We start from the raw sequence: 17344 nt of genomic DNA, 5'->3' as shown, positions 1-17344 counted from the left end.
AAATATCCATTTTTTGAGCTATAAAAATTATTCCATATTTTTCTTTTTTTTTCGATAAATATGGAATATGACCAAATAAGTCAAATCATTTACCCATATTTTTTTTTTAAAAAAAATCAAATATTATGCATACATATGGAACGAAGTCAATTCGAAAGAGCTAGAAAAGCATGCGCAGGTCAGTGAAAACACATCGGTATCTATTTAGACGCTATGAGAGAACGAACAACCAAACAACACAAAATCAAATTTTTTGGCTATAAATGTTAGGGAAAATCTTGCTAACTTGTCCCAATCATCTCTTAAGTCACATAAAGAAAGGGAATAATTTCTTATATTTCGCTCAAAAAATAGATCGAGGGATTTCACTGGTTCTCACGATTGGTTAAGGGAAAAACTTAAAATGCTAAGATTAGAATTCTTGAAAGTAAATTTAGAACTAAAGTGTCTGATGTGAATAAAAAATATGAGAGCGCATTTGGTTTCATATCATAAATTGGTTTTATATAATAAATATGAAAAGATGTTAAGATTTGTCAAGGCTTTATATATATTCATACATACATGCATTGTGTTTATATTTATGTTATCTCGTTATTGCAATATTTCATCTATAAAATGCCTAGCTTATTATTAAGCCACTGTCACTTTATTCAGTTTAAATTAGAACGTAGTTTTTTCTTTTACGGATCAAACCAGGTTTCTTCCTTGGTTTTAGAGATTCTTTTTTTATCAACAATCTAATGTTCTAGTGTTCTTCTAGTTAAAAAAACCCACGCAGATGAGGAATCCTTACTTTTAAAATTTTTATGCACATAATTTTTGCGCTCTTAATTACTTTTAAAAATTTGTATGTCGTTCAAATGTATGGAACACCGATTTTTGTAAAACACAAACATTTGTTATTAGATATATGCAAATATTCGGGTTATTTTTGTTATTTATTAAGTTATTACGTTTGAAACTTCATTTAAAAATTTGTATTACATTTTATCTAAAATGGATATTGTAAATAAATTCCAATTTTTTATTATAATAAATCAATATTTTTGTGCTTTTGATGTAATAACACATGAGCATCTAAGACTATACACTGCGAAAAATTCCAGACCGAATTATGATAAAAAATGGCACTCTGAGTAGCGAAAGTTTTGCAGAAATATTCATTTAATTATCACGATTCAGTGATTTTACAGTAAATAATACTGTATAAAAAATTCGATAACGCCATACATTTAGTTCGCAATGCCAACGTCAGTTTAGTAAAAATACAAAACTGAAAAAAAAAAAAAATTCCGAGCAAATGGTTTTTGTGTAATGTTCTTAGGTATCGTCAACATTTACCGATTTCAACACAAATTATTTATATTTTATACTACCAAATATTTTATTGTTTAATTTACCAAATTCATTACCAAAGAGCTTCGATAAAAATTCTTGATTTTTTTGGTGTAGAGCCAGAAACACAGTAAATTTTACCATATTGTGTTAGTTTTAATCTTAATTTTTTCTCAGAGTAATAATAGGTGACTATCTCAAAATGTACCTATTTCAAATGACTGTTTAAATATGCAAACAATTCCGGTTTAAAAGTATTTTTATCGAGTTTATTAATATACACAATGCGAAAGGTTAATGATTGCACTTTCAAATGAAACTGTGAGGTATGTTAAATGCAAAGTTACGATAACTAAACGCCGACGAAGCAGTTACTGAACTAAACGCCTCTTTTCTCCTCGAAAAGACGGATAAACACAAGTTTTCACTCTCTCAAGCTATTTAACCGCATAGGCAGTTGAGGACATCTTTGCTCTCCGGTGATCTACTCCCAAAGGCTAACCTCTCGAACTTCTATTATTCTGGCGCAACTATTCTTGAGTTTCGCAATTTTATCTTGGAATTGTTATCTTAAGAGGAACGGGAAGAGAAAGTCTATTTACCTTTACTTGCAGTTTTAAGATCGCATTACTTACGTTAGTGCTAACGTTGGATTGCAAAGAAGTGTTTTTTTATTTTTCCATTAAAGTCTTTAACACGGGGATTTCATTATTGTGCTGAATAAAAAATTAAACCCATTATTTTTCTTAAATATTCGAGCACTTTTAAATATAATATCTTGAAGCTCTTAGGGGGTTTGCATTAATGGTTTTAAAATAATATTGTATTTTAACTATTTAAATGAAATTGTGCTCCCAATGTTATCTGTTTGCAAGATATACACGAATAAAAAAAATTTGGTAAAATTACAGTAGGGGAGAGTGGGGTCAATTGTAACAGGGTACGATTGTAACAGAGCAAATATTTCGAGTGTCGGGTTCTAGATTCGGTTCCTACGTGGCGCACTAGGTGTATTTAATAAATCTACATGTACACCCCTGCTGGCAACCATTTTTATGTACTTTTGAAAGAGTTATATCACAAAAGATATTTTCACGCTACGTAAGTATTTTTTTTGGTGTTAGAATATTATATTGTAACATAGTAATTTTGTTTAAACAAATAAAAATTATTAACCGAATATGTAAGTGGACACCTTAATTAACATATTAAGAAAAAAAAGATTAGTTTTGTTAATTAACAAGCATTGTTTTTAACAAATGAAGCTGAAATGGCAACTTGGGGACGATTGTAACAATAAGTAAAGGGACGACTGTAACAGCTGAAAATAAATAATCTTATGTTTACAAACCATTACTTAACTCTTTAAGAACCACCAATAGTTTCCTATATCATTTATATTATGTTGCATGTGCATTATTTCATTTGTCACCTTTCACAGCATAAATTAAAATTTTTAACCCCTTAAAGTTAAAAGTTTAACCCTTTAGGTCTCTGCTCATTATTATTTTTACTCCTAAAATATCATTACTATTTTGATCAATAAAAAAATATATTACAACTATGATAATATGTATAATTAACTATGTTTTAGTTGAATTTATGAGCTGTTACAATTGACCCCGTAAGTGGGGACAATTGTAACAAGTGCGTGACTGTCAAAAATTGTTAATCACTAATATAAATACGTTTAAAATAAGGTATTTATTTTTTTTTTCTAGTAGAGGATAGTCTACTTTACTCGTCTGTCAATTAATACTAATAATATATTGGATTTTTTGTTAGTTAAAAATAGTTAAGCAAAGAATGTTACAATTGACCCCACTCTCCCCTACTGTATAGTAAATACGTTTCAGGAAATTTCACAATTTTGGTCGTAAAGAATATATTATACGTTGTTTAAACGGCATACGGTGTTACCATACTGCCGATATTGCGCTACCCCCTAAATTTTGAAGGGTCAAAAATCTGAATCGCCGGAAAAAAGTATGTTTGTTCCGAAAAAATATGATTTGTGTCTGATATTGTAATTTAAATAATCGTCTGTGCTTAGTAATTACCATATTTCAGGTCAACCCCACCAATCAATAAGATTGAGTCCTAGAACTTAAACATCACATCATGAAATCAAAAGTAATAAAGGGTAGTCCATTTATTTTTTGAGCACTGTAAGTTATATACACTTAAATATTTGTTCATGAAGCGTATTGATAGTCCAGGGGTTTCTAATGGAGGTGAAATCGGCAAGATACCATAATAATTACAGTATCCAATCATATAACAAAGGAGTATGATGAAACTGAAAACAAAATATAGTTATAGATTTTTTTATATAAATCATTTTCCGAACAAAGAACATATTTTTACGTGCTAAGTTGTTCTTCATTAAACATTTAATTAAATTCTTTCATTAAAAGAAAGAACATTTTGTTTGCATTTTTATTTTTTGGCAATGATGATTGAATCGCAATATGTTTCAATTTGTGGATTATTAATTTCCGTCAAATCAATAATGTGGAAAATTGGTTCTCTCTGAGAGTTATTATATAGTGAAGTGTTATATCTAATTAGCCTACGCAGGGGATAAATTCGTCAATGCAAAGTCACTGGTCACAAGTATATTTAACAGTTCTTTCTTTTAACTGTTTCTATTTAACTGTTCTTTTTAATTTTCTTGACTTATTTCTGGACTACGGTTATTTAAAAAAAGCAAATAGAAATAAAAGAATATAAAAGCTGTATTTACTTATAAAATGAAATTTTAAAAAAAACTATCAGAGACATGATGTTACTTAAAAAAGAATTAAAATATTAAATGATGTGTGAAAAGCTGAATTTAAGAAAAGTTTTACAGAGATTTCTTACAGTGGTTTTGAGAAAATTGCATCTGCATTTTATAAGTCTATCCGAAATAGTTTTATGTTAATCAACGAAAATTTATTCATAAAGATAATTAAGCATTTGATAGCATAATATATAAATTTAAGATGGCGAATCCTAAATTCTCATGAGACTTAAAAAAATGGATACATAATACGCAATGAAAAATTGGTCTTTTTTAAGAATTGGTGATTAAATTGTTATCACGCCCTCTCAACACAGTGAAAAACAAACATTTTGCTTATTCTATTCGTTAATGAATATGAAATGGGGTGAATTTAATCTCTAATAGGTGAATTTAATAATTTTTTTTCACTAAACATGTAAATTTAAAACATTAAAACTCTAAAAATTAGGAAGAAAGTCATTAAAATATTACCAAGTATAAATTTCGAAAATATTTGCATTACTTAAAAACTAATTTAAAAATGCAATGCAACCAGAAATGTTCAAAATATACATTTTAATAATATATTTCATTATATACCTTCGACCACCGGAAGAAGAAATTCATTCAAATATTTTTCGCCTGGGGGCTAAATAGATACACGGAGAGTAGTTCGAGCAATAAATCGATCATTCTTAAATAAAACGACTGTCTATTTTTTTTTTATTTATTTGGTAATTTAGGAAACTAGTTTCGAAACTAACGTGGTTTTCAAATTATTTAGATAAGTTTTATTTTCTAACAGCGGAACAGTTTTCTTATGCTATTTTTATTTCAATTCACATAATAATGTATGTTTTAGATTATTAATTCACATGCTTGGTATTGTAAATGTTTGATGAGGGTTTCTTTGATTTTTATGCTCAGAATTAATTAAGTGTATTTCCTATTCGTTGCTTTAAATAAAAGATCCCTAACAAGCTTTATTATGATTTATATTAATTAATTATGCTTCATATCTAGTTTATTTATATATTTGTTAAGAAATATCAGATGGCCTTTGGAACACTAATTCTTTCTAATTATGGTTTGAGAACAATAAGCAAATATAAAACTTGAAAACATTATGCAATGTATAGTGTACAAAATAAAGGACGGATCCGTTTGAATAACTTTTGATCTAATGATCAGATCTTTACGTTGTCGGAATTTAAAAAATATGACTTTTTTAAAATTTGATTTCTCGAAAACTATTCAAATCAATTTCACTCAAATTTTGTATTTTGCAGCGCAAAATGATATTCTTTAAAGTGATGTAAAAATCGCATATCAAACAATTCAAAACATTTTTGACTATTATTATATAGTATAATAAATATTAACTGAAAGTCATTTTTTGTACAGAATTATCTTTGGAATAAAGGAATTTTATGCTTACTTACAAAATTGTTTCAATTAGCTTAAAACGTTTTCCAGATATGGCAAAATACGCAACATGTTAAACTAACAATAAGAAGTCCAAAATTTGGATTGCTGTACTGACCAAACTATTGGGACCATATTTCCTAGACTGCGACTTATTCAGAGTGGTTCTTTTAACCTAAACGAAGCCAAATAACTATTTTAAAGGAAATTGAAAGAATTTATTGAAAGCATTCAAAAGAGCTCACCCTTATCACAAATCAGTAATTAACAAGACAACTTTTAAGCATGTATTGTAACGCCATGAAGAGCTACCCCCAAATTCATTCCCCTCTGCTATCCGGAGTCTCCCACAAAATTCCAAGCAGGTGTTGAACTCCAAGCAGGTGTTGAAGGGGTAGAAAAACTGGATTTTTACAGAAGATTCTAGATTACTCTTGAGAGAGAAGCAAAACATTCGAAACAATTTTTTTTCCTACTTTTTAGGAATTAGTAATCTATAATAAATTCAAATTAGTGAACAAGTAAAATTTAAAAGCTGTGAAGCTGTTTGATTTTCATGTAAAAGCGATGGAAAACAAGATGATATTTTTAAATATCAGTATACACTATATTTGTTATGTTTTTCATATATATTTCATAAACTTAAAAAGCAAGCAAAATAAAAATAAAAAACTTGAAAGTAGTGAACTTGTATATATATATATATATATATATATATATATATATATATATATATATATATATATATATATATATATATATATATATATATATATATATATATATATATATATATATATATATATATATATATATATATATATATATATATATATATATATATATATGTGTGTGTGTACTTTAATTAAGATTTACAGACTAACTTAAATGAATTAATTGGTGGTACTTTTTCAGGTTAAGATTCAAAAATTTAGATTTCAAGAAGGAAGTTCTATCAACCGAAAAAAGTCGAGCGATACTTTATTGGAGAAAAATGTTTAGTATTTTATAAATCTTATTTGAACAATCAGTTGGAAATTAAGTATTCTTAACATTTTACGGTTAATTAAGAGTTACAGTGTATAGATATCATCATTTGTTCAACAATTTATTTCAAATCTAAAATGAAAAGATATATTTGTAAACATTAGTTAAATTACTTTTAGAACGCATTATATAACTTAATTTTACCAGATACAATTTAACTATAATAAACTAGCAGCACAGCATATTAGTTAAACTAATATTACGTGAACATTTCCCCTCGAACATTAGATAATCTACCGGGAAATCACGTTTCTTATAAAATGTGAAAGCAAACAAAAATATTCATAAAGAAATAAAAAGAGTGCTTATAAAATGCGGGGAAATGCATTATAACTTGGAAACTTGAACGCACAAAATTAATTTAATTTAAAATAGTTTTTAAACTGTTAAAAGCATGAATAAGTACTTGCTAAACTTTTCATTAATTGGCCATTTTTAAAGCAATCTTGACTTCTTTTGCATAGTGAAACTTTGCAATATATTTCTCACGTATCGTTTGACAAAATTTAAATTCTCCCAAAGTTGACAGTGATTGATCGCGGCCTCTGTTTAATAACTTCTTGTCACGTTTTGAAAGAATTTGCTTTAGTGAACATGTATTTCAAAATTTGCAAAATATAAGGAATATTTGTTGCAATTTCCGCAATTGTTGCATAATATACTCTACATATATCTATCTATCTAAATATATATATATATATATATATATATATATATATATATATATATATATATATATATATATATATATATATATATATATATATATATATATATATATATATATATATATATATATATATTACAAAAATTTGAAGTATTTTAGAGGTATGTTAGAGGTTGGTTAAGTTTTCGTTGTTTTCCTCTCCATGTAACGCAAATACGGGTTAGCTCCATAAAAAAAGTCCTCCAAGTAAGAAAACAACCACCAACGACGGTTATAAAACTAAAAATATTTATATAGAGAAAGCCGTGGTAGCTCAGGGGATAGAGCATTCGACTTATAATGAGCTGAACCGGGTTCGAATTCCAGCGATGGCTGTTCTATGCGAATTACGCACCCGGCGCGTTCCGACCAGTACAGTGCAGTCATGAAATAGCCTGTGGTAGATGGATCATGGATTATAGTTCCATCACCGGCGGGCTAACCGTGGGAGGTTTTCGAGGTGTTTCTTTCTCTGTAACGCAAATGCGGGCTCCTTTAAAAAGTCTTCATCGAAGACAAATTTCTGTCAAAACTTGATCCAGAAGTTCCCTTGTCTTCTGGATTGTGTTCACAATTACAGACCTACGGAGTTGAACATTAGTAGTCGTAAACTTGAAATTAGGTCGGCTGTTCAACGACGGTTATGAAATAATATATAGGCTAAACCAACCAGTAAAGGAGCACTACCCAGTGAAGGAATATTTCATAGGTATATATATTGATTAAAAATAAGAATTTGAAAGTTTTTCTTTAGATTGATTAGTAACAATAGCTTACTTCGAAACAATAGGAAGTCATCTAGCAATGTTTCGGATTACCTGGTCAAATAGACTTCGAATTTGTATAAAATTTTTTGTTATCGCTGCAACACCTTGTTTCTTTGAAAAAATTATAAGGTGAGTATTTGTAATTATATGTCAACAGTGTAATTAATTGCGTGTAATAGTTTTATTTTTCTCACTGTGAAAAAGAGAATTCGAAATATAGTTGTTAAAGTTACGTCTTATTTTTTTTAGCATCATAGCATAATAAAGTACTGAGATAAGGGGATGTTTACTCACTGGATCACCAAACGATGAAAAACTAGTGAAGGAACAACAGTTCCTTTACTGGACTTTTTTCTAAGTTAATGAAAATAAAAGATAAACTTTAATTTTCTTGTACCTTTAGTGATGTTCTGCACCAAAAGTTGGTTAAAAATACGAAAAACAACTTCTAACCAGTGAGGGAGCAGGCATGTTCCTTTACTGGGCATAGATTTCCCAGTGAATGAACAGTACGTGTTAATATATTGACACTTTAATTTTCAATACATGATTACAAAAAAAGTTAACATTTTCAAAGTATTTATATGTTATAATTTCAAGAATAGGCTTGTTTTTAAATATTTGTATGGCTTATAAATTCATAAAGAGCATTAAAAAATAACCAAAATTAAGTGTTCCTTTACTGGGTGTTCATTCAATGGTAAGAACTGTTCCTTCATTTGATCTTCTTACTACTTGTTATTTGAACCTCCAAAACTTTAAAACAATATTATGTAAGTTCTCTACATTTTTTTTACATAATTTACAATTAGTAACAAATATGTTGACACTGTCATTTAACTAAAATTACGAATTTTGAGATTAATATGATCTTTTAAAAGGCAAGCGAAGCTTAAGTGTTTCTTCACTGGTTAGTTTACCCTAAATATAAATAGAAATGTGTATTGTTTCCATTTATTCCAGCTACAGTCTATCGGTGAATATTATTCAAAGTGTCTATTTTAACAATAGGCGAAATAATATAATTCAATGACATTTTTCAACAACCTATAATAAAATCTATTCTACGATCTCTGTCGAATAGGTGAGGATGTAATAAAATTAAAAGTAAGACAGCAATCTTTTCCAGCATGTCATTATAGGGGAGTAAATCTCTGCATAGGATCATCTTACCAAAGCGTTACTGAGCGATATCATTATAGAATTGATGGGCATCCTTACGGAAATAGGTTTCAGCATGAGAGACGATGATCAATTTACTCTATTTGCAAATGATAGGTGATTAGAGGAGCTACATCACTCACGCTACTCATATTTGTTACATAAATGGCACACACTTTTCTTTATGACTTAGAATTATGAAAATCGTAATTTTAAATTCACGAACCCTATGAGAATATTAATTTTATGTTTTTTAAGATGTAGATACATTTAAATAAAATAGATTTTAATTGTTTATGTATTGCAATTTAAATAAGAGCTTATGTTATGCTGATAATTGTTTATGTTTTGCAATTAAAATAATTGCTTAATACACTCTCGGAGAAAAAAGTACGGTCGAAACTACTCGGAAATAATTAAATTTACCGTGTTTATGAGAACTACAGAACATGTGTTTACCATAAGAAGAGCATAAAATATAGTGTTTTAACGCTTTCACCCCGACTGTCACAAATACGTGCCAGCATAAAACAGTATCAACCAGGGTAAAACGATAAAACTGGTAATCAAAGTAATTATTTAGCTGTTTATTTGTGGGTGGAGCAATAATTGTTTGATTTATTTAATTCACCATTACTTTGTTCAAAATAAAACTATTTAGTTATACTTTAAATTAACATTGATTATATATATGATTAAACTGACAATAATTAAATTAAAAGCAAAGTAAGTCTGTCAAATTAGAAACGACTACATTTATGTTACCGTTTTTTATTTAATTACTTCCTGATCGTGATTTTGTCCTGATCCTTTTCTGAATCACCCGTCCCCAAGGGGTAAATAAGTCATAAAATTTGGTATATGTGGAAAAATTTGATAATTTCATGATTCATTAGAGCATTTCATAAAAACCATTGATACTCTTAAATTTACTTTTCAGTTTTTTATTTTTTACAGACTGACTGGTAATGAGAACTGTAATTTTAAATACCAAAAATTCCAGTAAGCCGTTATCATACGAATGAAAAAATTACCAAATTAATGGTTTAAAAATAGCGTATATTTTAGTTTTATTACCAGAATTAGGTTTTCTATCTACCAGAAATTTCATTACCATACAGTACTGTAACTTCATAAGATTTTTTCCCCCCTTGCCAACTGGATTTAAATTTAAGCTGAAGTATTGTGGAGAAACAATCATCAAGTATATAACTCTAATGCACCAAGATTGTTTCTCCTAACAAAAGTTTTCATTTTTGTTAGTTATTTTAATGAAATTTTTTTGAATTATTTAACTGAAGTGTTTGCTATTAAATAATGCTTGTGCGTTTGTTAAAATTCTTAAAAAATCAGAATCCTGAGTTAAATGTCAGATAAGTCATAGAAAGTTTTACTTCGATGCTTTTTCGAAGAAATCAAAACCATCTAGACCCCTAAATGCAAAATAATGTGACAGACTATGTGCAACAACATTTGTAACTGTTTTGGACAAATTGATTTAATTAGTTAAACATGGCCTTGATTTTATTTGTTCATGAATATATTTTAATTTTCAAAATGAAAGATTTTAGTTAAATATGACCAAATTACGGAAGCTAATGTTATCGAATAATTTCTACTATAATTTGAAAGTGTATTTTTATTATCTTTAATTGAGAAACTTTGCTAAAATTTTATTAAATTAATCTTTTAAAATAAAACGAGCATAATAATGTTAAAAAACAGTCATAAATTGTTTACAGCAAAATTGTTTCATTCCTGTTAATTCTGTTACATTTAATGTTAACGTACGAAATATCATTGAAAAAGGGATAGATATTACAGAATTCACCAACTCAGTTTAAGTCACCTCGAGACTCCTCATATTATTTTGACAACCAAAGAATCAGTTTTTACTTTCGTTATCCACTGGGAAATTCGAGTATTGAAAATTACTAAACTTTGTTATATTTAATATTAACGAACAAAATATTATTGAAATACTGACACCTAGACATTACAGGATTAACAAATTGACAGTTTTTGCCATCTGCACTGTTTTCCCAGCCAAAGAATCAGTTTTTACTTTCGTTATCCAATGTCAAAGCTGAGTATTGGAAATAAATTTCTACACAAACATACTCAAATGCAAAGCACTTTGTCGGTTTAAACCTGATTAGCCTGGTAGTTGAAAAAATATGTGAGGCGTAAAAGGTTCCAGAACCTGACATTCACCAAAATGTGTGCTTGAAATGCGACATGTTTTCAGAGTTATTTAGTATAATACAGATTGCTCTGGTTGAGTAACTATTGGCATTATTATTTTAATAAAAGAACTATTGTCAAGCACACTATTGCAAGTAATTAAATCGCTATAACATGAAATGAATGAAAGCAGACAACTGACTTACCCTGATTTTGCAAAGTTAATCCAGTAGGACATTACAGCTTCTGACAGAGCTACTTCAGCTTTTGTAAAGTTTTTAGAAAAATGAGATAAGTTTCCAACAATCGGAGCTCCAAATAAATACGCTAATTCTTCTCCGTGTATACAGCCGTGTCTTTGAGGATAGTCTCCATTTTCTGTTTGATAGCCAAAGACATAAAAATACGTCTTTGCTTTTGTTTTTGAATGGTAATTCCCTGTTCTTATCAGTGGAGCCACAGTAATACCATCTCCTAACGCTTCCAGTGTAGCATCTAAAATGCTAATAGGATGCTGAGCTGGGCGATTCCAATCTGTATACTCATTCACTATAGTTAAGAATATTTCTTGCATGTGGTAATTAAAAAGATTTCTCACTAAAGTTCTCAACAGTCTATCACGTCTATCAGCATCAATTCCACGCTTTTCTTCATCGGAAGAAAAATGATGGAAATTCTCTGTCCTTGTAACTCCAAAAAGTAAATCATATTGGCCAAAAGTGCTTTCTATTTCTTTCATGGGCGTTAAAGGATCTACTGGAATTACGATTCCGTCTACTGTTGGTCCAAAAGCAGAGAGATGTTCCGGAACCATAAGCTGCACTCGCATGATATCCGCTAATGGTCTTTGCCGCATGCAATCAAGCATTGGGAGTGTTTCTTCCGTAGGACAATTTAGGGTTTCGGTTACCTGACGACCGTAGGTCAAAGCATCATGAGCTATTGCCCAAGGGCTTAAAGCTGAGCCACTCTGCATTATTGCTCGCTGGAACAGTCCTAATAAAAAAAGATGAGCGTTAGTACTTATTTATATCTTAAAGTTTATACGAAGTAAAGAAGAAGGAAGAGTGTTACAAAAATATGCCACAAATAACCAAGTTAGTATTCGTGTAATATCTTAAAACAAGTAATTTTTTACCCTGAAATTTGCTGCGCATAAATTATTATGAAAATTAAAATATTTTCTTATTTTAAGTAATATAATAATATTTTTTGAGAAAAATATGGTGAAAGTAATCAATATGTATTTTCTTGATTTTGCATGCTCATTAATTTTCATGGTTTTAGAATAACTTAATAAAAATATAAACCTTTCAAGTATCTAATTTTTTTTCCTTATTTCTCACTAATAACTTACCTTAGAACTCTAATGGTAACTAAGCTTAATCGACTTTAAAATTTCCTATATTATTCCTGTATATTTTCCTATAGTATACAGGGTAACAAAAAAGTATAGGGATCACTTTTGTGGTTATCTGCCACTAAAGTTTTAAAACCTTTTTACATATATAGCATACTGATCTAAAGCTCTGCTATTAGACTTTCAATTGCAATACTATTTTTTAAAAATACGAAAATGCCTTTGAAAAAATTTGACGGAAAGCTAATTGGTGGAGTACAAGCATTTTTAGAACTTCGCTGGAGCCACTGGATTATTCAAACCCATTTCAAAAAGAAAGGTATTGCGATTTCACTCACCCATGTCAGTCGCATCAAGAATTCAAAACTCGGAACGATGCAAAATAATGCAAAACCAAAAAGAAGTGGATGGCCAAGCAAATTGAAGAAATCAGATTTGCAGAAGCTTGATAAGATGACATCAAAACCGGATCCACCAACACAGGCAAGCATGGCTAAAGCTCTTAACGTGAGTCAGCAAGTTGTAAGCTATCAACTAAAACAAAAGTTGAAGAAAAAATGCCATAAAAAACCAAAATGTCATCATTTAAGTGAGAGATCGGTGCAGATTAGGAGGCAACGCTCATGGCCCTTCTACAAGCTTCTCCGTAAGGACAGATGGCGAAAGTTCATTACAACTGATGAAGCTTGGATCTATCTATCTGATACCAATGCTAAATCTAAAGTTCAATATCTTAGCCGTGGGCAGAACAGGCGAGACTTGACACCATCAACCACGGTGCCTCATCCCAAAAGCGTAATGGTTTGAATGGGCATATCCGCCCATGGTGTGACCAAACCTCGGTTTGTGAAAACTGAGGCTAAAATAAATTCTGAGTATTACATACAGAAGATATTAAAGCCCTTTCTTAAGGATGATTACTGCAGATTGTACCCTAATGGTGATGCTGTGTTTCATCAGGACTCTGCCCCATCGCATGCATCTAAGGTCACCCAGAAATTCCTAACAGATCAGAAAGTGAAATTCCTGAGACCAGAACAATGGATTCCAAACAGTCCTGATGCTGCACCATGCGACTATTTCTTATGGGGACACCTGAAAAACAAACTGAATAAGTGAAGAATTTCAACATTGAGAGGCCTTCAAAGAGCTGTTAGAGAAGAGGTGAAGAAAATCCCCCAGGAAATCATTTTGCGGGCTTTAAAATCAAAGCCGAAGCGTTGTAGACAAATCTATTATGCCGGAGGTCGACATATTGAGAAGCATCGCTGAATTTTTGCAATAAATTTTGGAAATAAAAACATCCAAAAATGATCCCTATATTTTTTTGTTACCCTGTATATTTCTTGTTTCTTTTTCCATCTTACTAAGCAATAGTGAGTATAATAATATTTTTTATACTCAAAAAACATTTGATTCCAAATTTATATAATTAAATTTTTGGAGATTCCTTCGAATTTCTATTTGTGTGATGCTGGGACATATCTACGATAACATAATTTCAATTTTAATGGTAATAAAAATATTCAAGGAAAAATATGTTGAAACTTCCTTAGGCTTTTCTCTCAGTTCTTTTATTCTGTTACTCATTCTTCCAACTATCTTTTACTTGCATCAAAAATACAGTGGGAATTTATATCTATACTTTTGACCTTTCAGAAAATTGTTATACAGAACAAATATACTTTTTTTAGAAAATAAAATATTTTTAAAAAATTCGAAATTTTGTCAAAGAGCATCAAAAGTATGTATTGTTTCCTTTTTATTAGTTTTGTTTTTTATGTATTAATTATTTTTTCATAAATTACTTATTTCGAATTTTTTTTAAACTCTTATCCTTTTTGTCTCATGTACCTTTGTTGCATATATTTATATATTTTTTTCTTTTGCTTGCAGTGAAGCTCTCTGGGAGTTGAATCTATTCTCTTGACCGTTTAGAAAATTGTTCTACGAAACAGATATACTTTTTCTAGTATACAATATATTATGAAAATTTCAAGATTCTGATAAAGAATAAACATTTGTCCGGCTTCTTTGTGGTCTATTTTCTGATAGAGAATAAATAATATGCATTTTTTCTTGTTGTCTATAGATCCATATAGCTATTTAATGTTTTTCTAAAAATAAATTTTTTCAATTTTCCGCTTATTTTTTATATAAAACTTATTTCTTCAATGGTAACGAGAAATAAACAAATGCATAGTCCTCAATTTCCTTTTTTATGGCTTAAATTAGTAAAAAAATGCTTTTTAAGAAAAAATATTGAATTAATTATGTTTGATTTTGTATTGTTCTTCGAATTCAAACTAATTCCTTCTAATAGATCTCCATCTTATGCAGTATTAGAATATCTATATTTTAATAAAGATTTGTGTTGATTTTTCGGTTAAAAAAATTCTTAATAAATGCATAAATTCACTTTTAAAGGAATTTATATAAATTTATTAGAATTTAAGAGAATTAATACGTCTGAAGACATATGAGAATAAACAAAGGGCGCTGATTAGGGTCTATTTCTTCATATTATAGTACTATAATAAAATTAAATTCTCAATGCCATAGTAATTATGGATAAAACATTAATGCTTGATTGTGTGATAGTGCTAAGAACATACACTATTAAAAGAGCGACCAAGTTATCGGACGTTTAGAAACACTACAAGCAGATAGGCAAAATTACCAGCAGTGGTAAACGAGCTGATAAATACATGTTTAAATGTTGAAACAAAGGCAGGAAATAATACAGAGTTAAATACACAGTTATAGTTGAAGTTACTTGCATTGGTATGCAATCATTTCAATCTATTATTAGACGTCCAAAAAGAGAACTAAAGAAATATATATGATGAAGTTCGAATGTGCAATGGGGAAGACGTAAATTATTGCCATTTAAAAGCAAACTGCACAGTTTTCTATAAAACGAAACAAAACAAAGGCAAGGGAAGAAAAAGTTCATCAAATATTTGTCACAAGGATGTGTGTTTACTATAATGCTACGTCCTAAATTAAAATTAATAACGAATTAATCTAGAATGTTTATAATTTTTAAAAAAATATTATTGCAGCTAATTTATGTTTCAGAATAAATTTTTTTATTACCAGAACTCCTGATTTTAGTTAAACAATTTCCGGCAGAAAGCGCTGCAAAGCCCAATGATAATTTCTTTCGTTGAGCTCTGAGGTATGTGTTTGGTTATTTAAACATAATATAAAAGTGCGAACTGGGTTCGAATCCCAGTCGATACAAATTCCGCATCAAAGTCGCATCGACCACAGAGCTGATTTAAAATATCCTCAGTAGTAGACGATTCATGGGTTAGAATCCTCTTGCCGTTTAGGCTAACATTAGGAAGTTTTTGAAGTTTTCTTCTCCATGTTAAGCAAATGCTGGTTAGTTCCATCAAGAAGTTTGATGGTAAATTTCTCCCAATATTTGTTGCAGGAATTCCCTTGTCTTTTAGATTGGGTTTAAAATTACAGGGCTATGGAGTTGAAAATTAGAAGTCGTAAACTCAAAATTGGGTTGGCTGTTCAGCGGCAGTTAAACAGCGATAAAATAAAATAAAATGAGTTCGAGTAGTAATCAAAATATAGCGAGTTTAAACTCTTGTGAGTCACTTATTCCTTTTTTCAACTGTTTGGTTAACGGAATACTGTTTTGATTACCTTTATTGAAATACATTCCAAAAATAAAATAAACATTACTAAATACAACGCAAAATGCATTTCAGATAGATATTAAACTAACTACATGTTTTGCTTAGATCAAATTTTTTTTCTGAAACAGCTATGGATATTTTGTGCAAGATTTGCTGTGATGCACAATATTTTAAAAAAGAATACTGAATAAAAAATATTTGTTATTTTGCAATTAATTCTTTGAAATTTCATGAAATTGCTTCAATTAATATTTTGCTGATGATTTAATTTTTGCTGATGATTAAACTCTTGTGAGCCACTTATTCCTTTGTTCAAATGTTTAATTAACGGAATACTGTTTTGTTTACAGTTATTGATATGCATTTCAAAAATACAATAAAAATTACTAAATACAACGCAAAATACATTTCAGATGGAGATTAAACTAACTATATATTTTGTTTGGATCAAATTTTTTTTCTGAAACAGCTATGGATATTTTGGGCGAGATTTGCTGTGATACACAATATTTCAAAAAAGAATACTGAATAAAAGATATTTATTATTGTGTAATTAATTCTTTGAAATTTCACGAAATTATTTCAATTAATATTTTGCTGATGATTTATCCGTAACGTTTTTTTCGGTAATTATTGTAATTTGTTTCAGCAATATTGCAGTTTAAGTAGATTTAAAAGACTACAACCTCTGTATATGTTTAAAATATCAGTACATTTTTAAAGTTTATACGTTTACACTCTTCGAAAAATAATTGGTTGATAACTGAAATGCAAACTCTAAGCACTGAAATAATCAGTTATTTGCTGAATTATGACTTAATTTTTATTCCTAACCCTAAATAAAAATTCCACACAATTAGAAAAAAAAACTTCAATTCTTAATTTTTCTAACAATAAATAAATTCGTTCATTACTCCTTCACTTTTTGTA

The 17344-nt window shown here is 29.2% G+C and overlaps 1 protein-coding gene across 1 annotated transcript in view; it reads right to left on the bottom strand.

Annotated features, from left to right (window-relative positions):
* The window catches only part of LOC107439976 (neuroligin-4, X-linked-like), a 240396-nt gene that overhangs the window by 34300 nt on the left and 188752 nt on the right, over positions 1-17344 (bottom strand). The window contains exon 4 of the mRNA XM_071188123.2: positions 11602-12391. Within this exon, the coding sequence (XP_071044224.1) occupies positions 11602-12391 (790 nt within the window). The remainder of the gene's footprint in view (positions 1-11601; positions 12392-17344) is intronic.

This window comes from Parasteatoda tepidariorum, chromosome 12 (assembly GCF_982258835.1).
Source record: "Parasteatoda tepidariorum strain Cologne lab strain chromosome 12, Ptep-v5.0, whole genome shotgun sequence".
NCBI lineage: Eukaryota > Metazoa > Arthropoda > Arachnida > Araneae > Theridiidae > Parasteatoda > Parasteatoda tepidariorum.
This window is presented reverse-complemented; position numbering and strand designations above follow the sequence as displayed.